The sequence below is a fragment of the Ctenocephalides felis genome, unplaced genomic scaffold (assembly GCF_003426905.1).
Source record: "Ctenocephalides felis isolate EL2017-DRISC unplaced genomic scaffold, ASM342690v1 CF-g0.4_SCAFFOLD_03571, whole genome shotgun sequence".
NCBI lineage: Eukaryota > Metazoa > Arthropoda > Insecta > Siphonaptera > Pulicidae > Ctenocephalides > Ctenocephalides felis.
This window is the reverse complement of record NW_020539725.1, coordinates 62033291-62043653: the sequence shown is the minus strand read 5'-3', so window position 1 is coordinate 62043653 and position 10363 is coordinate 62033291. Positions and strand designations below refer to the sequence as shown.

The following is a 10363-nucleotide window of genomic DNA, read 5'->3' as shown; positions in this document are numbered from 1 at the left end:
ATTTACAAATATTTTTTATATTGAATTCTGTTGAAATTAAATTAATTTGACTTTAAATCATATTATTTATATAATATAAATTTCATCAAAGAAACAAAGCAATATTCAATTTCAAGACAGATAATATAAAAAATATTTAAGACTATCGATTGTTTAATTTTATATATATATATATATATATATATATATATATATATATATAAAAGTCTTTTTACCTCGATGGGACTACAAGTTTAAATTATTCTTCCTCATAAGCTGCTTCCGATGAAAATCTATCAAAAGTGTAGAGCGAAGCAAAATTATTGTTCAAATCTTCGATTTCTTTTGCATAAGCCGAAGCTGCTGAAATTTCAGGAACTGGCATAGATGAAGTTGCAGAAGCGTAGCTTAACCTAAATGAAAATAAGGATTAATTTGTTTTGTTATAACAATTTGATATATAAAAGCTGTAGATTTTTTAGTTCAACATTGAGACATATTCTTGAAATGTTGAAGTAATAAACAATAAATAATTAAACTATTTATAGATAAATCAACATTTTAAAGTTACATCATAGTACAAATCTTGATTTAATGATAAATGCTTGAATCAGAAGAATATTTTACCCCGTTCCTTGAAAATAATAAAATTAATTGCACATTTGTGCTGTGTACTAAACGTAAGTTTATTGATTAGAAATTATTTCTATATTTTTCGTTAGTAGTTTCATATAAATCTTTAAAGTCCCTTTTAACTTCTAGGTTGCTTTTTAATTTGCTCGACAGTAGAGTTCTTTCTCAAAATGCCATTTAAATTGCCTATCAGTAGAGTCCTTTTTGATCTCCAAGTTGTTTCTCAATTTGCACGTCAGTACAGTTCCTTTACATGATTTTGAGAACCAATTTGCTCGTCAGTAGAATCTATTCTCTTTCTCGCTAGAAAATTAATGAAAGGACTCTACTGACAAGCTAGAGCTAAAATATACAAAAGAGGGACTCTACTGACGAGCAAACTTAATCTTGTATTAAAAAAGAGACTCTACTTACGACCAAACTAAAAATGTAAAAAGGGGGACTCTACTGAATAAAATTAAAAAGAGGCTCTACTGACGACCAAACAAAAAATAAAAGAAAAATGAACCCTACTGATAATTTAAAAACGGAAGAAAATGGGGCTCTAGTGACGAGCAAACTGAAAATTAAAGAAAAAGGGACTCTACTGACGACTAAACTAAAAATCAAAAAGGGAGGGGAACTCTACTGACGAGCAATCTAAAAATAACATTGAAAAGGGACTCTACTGACGAGCAAAACTAAAAATAAAAGAAAAATAAACTCTACTGATAATTAAATTAAAAGAAAAATGGACTCTACTGACGAGCAATCTAAAAATAACATTAAAAAGGGACTCTACTGACGCGCAAAACTAAAAATAAAATCAAAAATGGACTTGTAGTTTTTATAAATCTTTAAAGTTATTAAAATGTAAACTATTTTTTAGGCAAGACAGATATTACAGCTGTTCAAAGAATTAGATTAAATCGCCAGCGAAAAAGTAAAAAAAATACAAGCAGTCAATGAATGTATGTTAATTTTAATTACATGAAGTTCTTCAAACACAATTATTACATGATGAGTGAAATTGGGAAAACAAAATTTCTTTAGGCGTTGTTTAACTTAATAATTATCTGCATTTTTATAGATATTGAAGAATATTAAAGCAACACAGCTTTAGACAAAGATATATCTTTTTTAGAATTATATCTCAGGCACTTTTGGAAGTTTAGAGAAGGCCTACATGTTTTTCTTTTATGATGGATATGAAAACTAATTACATAATGTGTTCCAGCTCCTCTTTCTACTGAAGCTCTTGAAATTAATGCAATAATGAAGAAGGTTAAAGTGAAAATATTAATTAACAATTTTCAAAACCCCCAAATAAAATAGATATAACTATGAAGAAAATTATAATAAATGTATATGCTATAACAATATCTATTGCTACAGATATATGTTTATGGGTTATGTCATTTTGCTGATAGAGAAACATATGTTCGTCATCAAATACTCAAGGTGCCCTAATAGATTTGACCAATACCATCAGTCAGCACCTTGAGGAAAATATGCATACAGCTGCAATTTTTATTGACTTACAAAAAGCTTTTGACACTGTGGATCATGGCATATTGCTCAATAAATTAATAGATTTGGGTGTAGTAGGTTTGTATTACAACATAATTAAAGATTTTCTCGTGGAAAGGGTGGTAAGGACGAAGGTGGGAAATTTTACAAGTGGGGGTCGTAGCATAACTTGTGGAGTCCCACAAGGTTCTGTTTTAGGTCCTTTATTATATCTGCTATATACCAACAACCTAAAAGATGTAAAATTAAAGGGCAGATACATACTATATGCAGACGATACTGCCATAGTATATGCAGATAAGGACAAAAAAAGGCTTGAAGATACAATAAACACGGACATGAAAACATACACCGACTGGCTAACTAAAAATAAACTAAGAATTAACATCAATAAAACAAAATACATATATTTCAAACATAAAAAAAATACTGAGAACACTAAACTAAATATTAAAGTAAATAATAGAGAAATAGAAGAAGTGGAAAGCATAAAATACTTAGGACTGATAATAAATGAAAAACTGACATGGACAGAACATATAAACAAAATAAAAAGAAAAATTGGAACATTAACAGGGGCATTGAAAAGGATCCACTCTTTCGGCAAAAAAAATAAAATACTAATTCTTAAAACACAAATACTACCTATAATTTTATATGGAATAACAACATGGAGCCAAACAACCAAAGCTAACTTAAATGACATACAGACAATAATGAATAAAGCCACCAAAATAGCATACAATTTTCCACATCTGACACCCACCAAATACTTACAGAGAGAAACAAATAATCTTTCACTAAATAACATAATTAAAATAGAGAAATGCAAACTAATACACAAAATGAAATTTAACCGAATTAAAACAAGCACAACAATAGACATAAATCAAGATATACATGAACACTATACTAGACAACACAACAATTTTCACATTGAACACAATAGAAAGAAGAATTTCAGAGAAAATGTCATATGGAGTGCCAGCAAAACATATAACGAATTGCCAAACAATATTAAGATGACCAAAGATGACGATAAATTTAAAAGAAAAATAAAAAAACACTATAAGGAAATTGAAGACCAAGAAGACTGAAGAGTGATATATAAAGATATTTTTAGTTATATATAGATATTATATTAATGAAATAGATTATTATAGTCAAATGAAATGTATATATTATATGAAAACTGTTTTCATAATCTCTCATACCAGGCAACTCTGCCTGACTGAGATATGAAAATAATGTATATATATATAAAAAAAATAAAAAAAAAAAAATTCCATAAAAAATTAGTCTTTGATATAGATCAAGTATTTCATGAAATAAAATATCTTCTTGTGCACTTAGAATACCCAAATTTCAAGGAAATATGTTTTATATTTAACAGCTTTTCTATGTTGCAATAAATCCAGTTACCAGTATAAATGGATTATTTATTATTTCTAAAAAAAATAGGACAAAAAATGGGAGAAAATTAGCAGCAAGAATGAAACTAAAGACTTTCTACCGTTTAGACACATAACACGACAAGAAGAAATTAGTGATTCAATGATATTTCACTCTTCTCATTTAAATAGCAAAGCTTACAATTTCATTTTACTGATCCTGAGCGTAAAGTATTATAATGTTGATATTTTTATAAAGATATTCAAATTCATTACTCTAAACAAGAGATCAAGCACAACAATAGTTTGTGTAGCTGTGTATCATTGACGAACAGATATACTTCATAATGGACATCTATGCAATTTATTTACTGATGAAACTACTCAAGATTGTTATATTTATTGAACATATTTTAATATTTGTTAAAGGGATAATTAAAGTGTTAACTGTAGGAATTGAGAATCATCATTTTATTTGAAGCAGTTCTACATTTAACATCGCTCATATATTGTTGTAAATAGTAATGGGAAAAACAATAATGATTATTTTTAACTGAACGGTAAATATTAGTATAGAACATTAAAAAAACGTAGATGTGGGTACAGGACAACGTCTGTCGGGTCAATTAGTATATATATTATATATATATATATATATATATATATATATATATATATATATATATAATAGATATATATATAAATATATTTATATATATATACATATATATATTATATATATATATATATTTCTCTTACCTCTGTCCTTGGTTAGACCTGGGTGCCCCTCGAAAGCTTGAATAAGTAGGAATCTCATAATCGAATTCCATGTAATGCTTTAGGGGGCAATATTTTGGAGTGTGCGCCATATCCCCTGTAGCGGAGCATATGGGGCAGATGCAAGCCCTTAGCACGGGGCATGTTACCCTACCATCGAGATCCTTAACAAAATGGGTCTTGTAGTTGAGCGCTGGAGTGCCATTGTTTTTGCAAAATACACATTCCTAGATAAAATAATAAAATGTTAATCGATAAACGTATATTAGGTTGTCAAATATCTCCCTTCCGCCTTTTTGTATTATAAACCAAGAGCAAAAAAGCGGAAGGGAGATATTTGACAACCTAATATATAAATTTATTACCTTTCGTTGGGTAAGTTATAGTAATTGCAAAAAATTGAAAATGAAATTTTTTGCATATCTTTACGTTTCAGAGGTTTCTGAACATTTTGGTATACCTTAGTAAAAATGGATGTATGTGTATATGTGTTTGTTGCGGATACAAATTTTCGTCGACGATTTCGGGAACACGGTTCAACTGATTTGAATAATTCAAAAAACATTTGATTCGTATTGATAAGGAGACGTGCTGATTAGTTTTTGGCATAGGCGGGTCTAGCCGTTCCGAAGATACGGGGCAAAAAGTGCCAAAAATGGTAACTCAGTTTTTAAGAGAACGGAGCGTCCGATTTTAATAATTCAAAAAACATTTTACTTGTATTGACAAGATGAAGAATTGATAATTCATAAAGGCAAGTCTAGCGGTTTCGGAGATCTAGTGAAAAAAGTAAAAAATAAACGACATTTGGCGATCAAAAATGATCATTAAATATATGCATATCAATTTATCAGATATTACGTCTCTGTGCAGTTAAAGCAGTACGATTGCTTTGGAAAAAAGTTCAGAACTTCCAAAATATTTCAAAACAAAGAAAACATTGATTTTTCAAAAAGTCTTTATTCCAAAAAAAAATTTTTTTCAAAAATGTATAATTTCTCAAAAATGTAAATTTTTCAAAGTAAAATCTTTTCAAAAATGTTAATCTTCTTAAAAAAAAATAATTTTTGGTACGGGAAGTTCCAGCAATTTGCCTTAATGCACGATGCCATACGCCCCACTAGTTTTTTTTTTACTTTTTGTATTCTTTGTTCAATGTTCTATAAAATATTTACAATATCAAGACTCTACCATATAATATATGGTTTAGGGTTTGTCAGTTTTCAAAAACCGGTTTTTGGATGAAAATTATGGAATTCGAAAACCGGTTTTTTAGTACAATAAGTCGGTTTTCACTGTATAAATGGAAAATGACAAAAATAGCCAAATGTAAAAGATAGATAGAAGCATTTCGATTCTTGAAATCATATAAGTTCAATAGCATTTTGAATCTTATCAGTCTGCTATGGTTTCCAGAAAGGTTTTGTGTTTTCTTTTGTGTAATGTATATATTTAGATTTTTATATCAGTGTATATATTAATTTAAATTAGTGTGTCTTCTTGAAGAAGTAACTTCCTCTACTTAATCTTAAAAATATGAGTTTTCAAACCTGAAAACCATAAATAAAAGAACAAAAAACTTAGAATTATTACATCAGGCTTTAAAAACAATTAAGTTCGGTCGCAAATAAGAAAGTATTTACTATTTCGGGAAATTTTGTGAGTAAACAAAGGAAACCTCTAAGTAACAAATTGATAGACGTTCTCAGTTTTTTGAAATCATATTTTATTAAACAAGAAAATAATTAAATTTTTTAAAATTAATTAATAAACATTACTCAGAATAGAATATAGTAGGGTTTAGCTTAATTGCTTTTGAAACTAAAATTGATATTAAGTATGTATCAACAAGTATCTGTTTTTTTTAAATTTAATAAATGTTTTTTATTTAAAAATGTATTATTTTTTTTTATTCGAAAACTTTCCTTTCACTATCATAAAAATATTTTCATTATTATATGTGAAAATGATGCATGAATAACGAATAATTATTTTCAAAGTTATTTAATCCAGATAACCTATTATTTTTTTGTTCTACTAATTAAAATTAAAATAATTCTGTTTACTATCCATAAAATTTACCAATAAATAAATTTAGTCAAAAACTGCTTTAAATCGCACTAAATTTGCGGATAAATTTTTGTTATTATAGAATATTCAAGCAAAAATTTATTTTCTATATAAAATTCGAAAATCGGCTAAAACCGGTTTTGTAGCAAAATTAAAATTCGAAAACCGGTTTTCTGAAATGTCGGTTTTTGTATTAGTATATACATGTATATATATATATATATATATATATATATATATATATATATATATTATGATTATGTGTACCTTTTTGGGCATCGTTAGCTGCTCACTCATTGACAAATTTTTGCGCATTTCATTTGCAAAATATTTATCATAAAAATGTGTGGACGATTGAGCCAAATTTGTCGTCGGATTTGGCGACGTCGAATCATCAATATCGACAGTTTTCCCATTGTTTTCAAAATCTCTCCAGATTTCAGCTGAAAAATAACAAAATTGATAAAATATGTGTAAATAATTGATCAATAAGAATCTAGATTTATCTATTTAGATAAAATTAACAACTGTTAATAAAATAAACTAGTTGGTATGTGTATTTAGCCTTGAGGCAAGTTACATGAACTTCGCGATATGCGTAAATAATCGTCGTAATCAATAAAATATAAATTAATTTATGAGTCATTAAAAGTATTCCGAGTGGATTTATTACACATAATTGAAAACGAACGGACACGTTAACTCGAAGTATTTTCTAAAAGCAAATTTTCAAAAATCAATAATTTTTATAATTGAACCAGTTTCCGTATGACTTTAATGGTTTAGTATGTTCAAGACCAAGTACTCTATCATTATACCAAGTAAATAGTCTAATTTTAATTTTAACAAATGTCAAAAAAACTATACTCATTTTCTCAAACTCTGATAAATTTTTAAAATTAAACTACTTGCCGTAAGGCCGTAATATTTCAGTAAGTTTTTATTATTTAAGTTTTAAGACCATGGTATATATCGCTAAAAAAAATCCATAAATATCGGCTTAATTTTTTTTTCAACAGTTAATTACGAGAAAACGGCTCGGTAGATTTTCACCTAAAACTAATCAGTATCATTCCCAACTAATATCTTTCGAACAGTTTTTGATTTTTTAAAATCGGTTCGGCGGGATGAGCTTAAGTGGACGAAAAGTTTAACACTCTACTGCAAATGACAAAGAAACGGCTCGGCAGATCGTCACACAAAACTGACAAACGATAGTCCTCACCGAAATACATCAAACGGCTTTTGAATTTCTAAAATCGGTTCAGGCTTTTTTGACCAAACGTCGATGAAAGGTCTAATTTTGACAAATGCCAAAAAAACGATACCAATTTTTGCAAACTTGAACGAATTTTTAAAGCTGAACCAGTTGTCGTAGGGCCGTAATATTTTAGTATGATCTAGAAGACTATGGTATCTACCGTCAAAAAAATAATCATAAAAATCGTCGAAATTTTCTTTTTAAAAACTTTATTACAAGAAAACGGCCCGGCCGATCTTTACCAAAAACTAATCAGCACGATTCCCAATCAATATCTATCGATTGAAAACTTTCAAAATGGAAATTTCAAATGGAAATTTTCAAAATCGATTTAGAATTGCGGGCTAAAACGTGGAGGAAAAACTTTTCACTTCTCTGCTATTTACAAAGAAACGGCTTGGCCGATCGTCGCACAAAACTGACAAACAATAGTCCTCATCGAGATACATCGAATGGCTTTTAAACGTTTGAAATCGGTCCAGCCGTTTTTTTGAGAAAACGGCGATTTACGGCAAAAAATCTGTTGGTGCACACGCACACACACACGCACACATACTTTTTCCAAATTTGGTCTCATTCGATTCAGAACGGCTTGAAACGTCAAGAAAACATAAAATTAGCGAATCGGATTTTTTGATGAAAACAAACTTCTCCTTAGGGAAGTTAATAACAAAAATATGTATAAACAATATAATAATAAGGATCTAGATTTATCTATTTAGATGAAATTCTATCTTCTTTTTAATATTTTTATTTTGTTATATTTATTATTAACTATCACTTATTGTTTTTATTTTACTTTTTTGTATTCGTAGTATTATTTTTATTATTCAGAAATTTTATTTATTTTACTTATTAATTTTATTATTATTATTATTTGCTTTTATTTTATATTAAATCAACATACTACAGATATCATTTTATTGAAAATTCTATCCTTTATTTTGTAATATTTTTATTAAATTTATGTTATTGTTCATTACTGTTACTTTATGTTAATTATTTAGTAGTTGTAACAAATATAGTAATTAAAAAAAATCTATCTCCTTACCCAAATATGTATCATCATTAGTACACCTAACACCGATGTAGTCCAAATGGGGTATATAATAAGGCTTGTAAAAATCATCGTAAGGAAACTGGTCATATGTACTATAGGCCTTCAGCAGAATCTGTTTTATGCCATCGGTCACTTCTGTGCCAGAACTGGAGGCACTTTCACCACCTGAGGCGTTTTCCAGGTTGTCTTCGAATTTGAACCCAGACATTGTAATATAATGTCCAATTGTTATATATTATTAAAAAAATGTAGATTCTAAGTAGTCAATTCTAAACAAAGCAGTTCTTCGAGACGAAGACTTTATCAATTGGTTAAAATTTTATAATTCTGATCTACATTAATTGGTATGAAAATATTTATGTTACATTATATGTAATGTAGATACTACTTTTCCAGCAAGGTTATACAGATATCTGAAAAAGACAAAAAGAAAATTAAATTATCTATTTATTATGTACGTTTCGGCACTGTATGTGTGCCATCATTCACAGCACATATTCTGTTAAATCTTACTAAATAATTTTATGATCAAACTTTTGGTTGATTATTTTATTATATTATTTTTTTTAATACTAATAACTAAATATTGTTATGATCTAACCTTCGGTTCATTATTTTATTTTATTGTTTTTTGTTATATTAAAAAAATAATTAACTATTTATTATGTACGTTTCGGCACTATATGTGTGCCATCATTCACAACACATATTCTGTTGCATCTTACTAAATAATTTTATGATCAAACTATCAGTTCATTATTTTATTTTATTGTTTTTTCCCAAAATAAAAAATAATTAACTATTTATTATATACGTTTCGGCGCTATATGTGTGCCATGGTTCAGCACATATTCTGATACATCCAACTAAATATTGTTATGTTCTAACCTTCGATTCATTATTTTATTTTATTGTTTTTTGTCAAATTAAAAAAATAATAAACTATTTATTATGTACGTTTCGACACTGTATACGTGCCATCATTCAGCTCATATTCTAATATTTAGTTCATTATTTTATTTTATTTGTTTGCCATTTTTTTCCATTGATGTCTTTAAATTGATGTGTATAATACAGTCGAGAACAAATTTTCCTAAAATGATTTGTATTCAGAATTTTATAAAAATGATCATCAATTTTAGTATTTGTTATTTCAATAATAACATCTATAATTAATGTGTGCAAATTACAAAATTGTAGCACAAACGTACATATACTTACACTAATAATAATAATTTATAATGTGATGAGTAAAATATTATCAATTCAATAACCGTGTATATGTTTAAAACTCTTGTAATTTTTATTATGCTGAATGAAAAAATTAGCTTAAGTATTTACAACTGCTGCTTGATATCAAGCTGTCCGGGGCGTGTATCAAATTTGAAAAATCAACTCGTCTTTTATATACTTCATTTTTTTTTTAAATTAATGCTTGTGTATAAAACACTAAATTGTAATTCTTATCGTAAAAAAATTAGCTCAAGTATTTGTTACTGCTGCTTGATATCAAGCTGTCCGAGACGCGCATCAAATTTGAAAAATATAATTGTAAGCCTTGCATAATGTGTGTAAAACACTAAATTGTAATTTTTATTATGGTAAAAAAAATATCTTGAGTATTTACTACTGCTGCTTGATATCAAGCTCCGAGACAAATTTGTAAAATATAATTGTAAGTCT

General features: G+C 27.7%; 1 protein-coding gene across 1 annotated transcript; it reads right to left on the bottom strand.

Moving 5' to 3' along the window:
• Positions 1-238: 238 nt before the first annotated feature.
• On the bottom strand, positions 239-9006 carry LOC113386442. Its single transcript, XM_026624222.1, has 4 exons — positions 8672-9006; positions 6627-6802; positions 4272-4516; positions 239-392 (listed from the first exon to the last, which is right to left on the bottom strand). Exons 1-4 carry the CDS (start codon positions 8886-8888, stop codon positions 239-241), a joined length of 792 nt encoding a protein of 263 aa, XP_026480007.1. The 5' UTR covers positions 8889-9006.
• Between the last annotated feature and the right edge of the window lie 1357 nt (positions 9007-10363).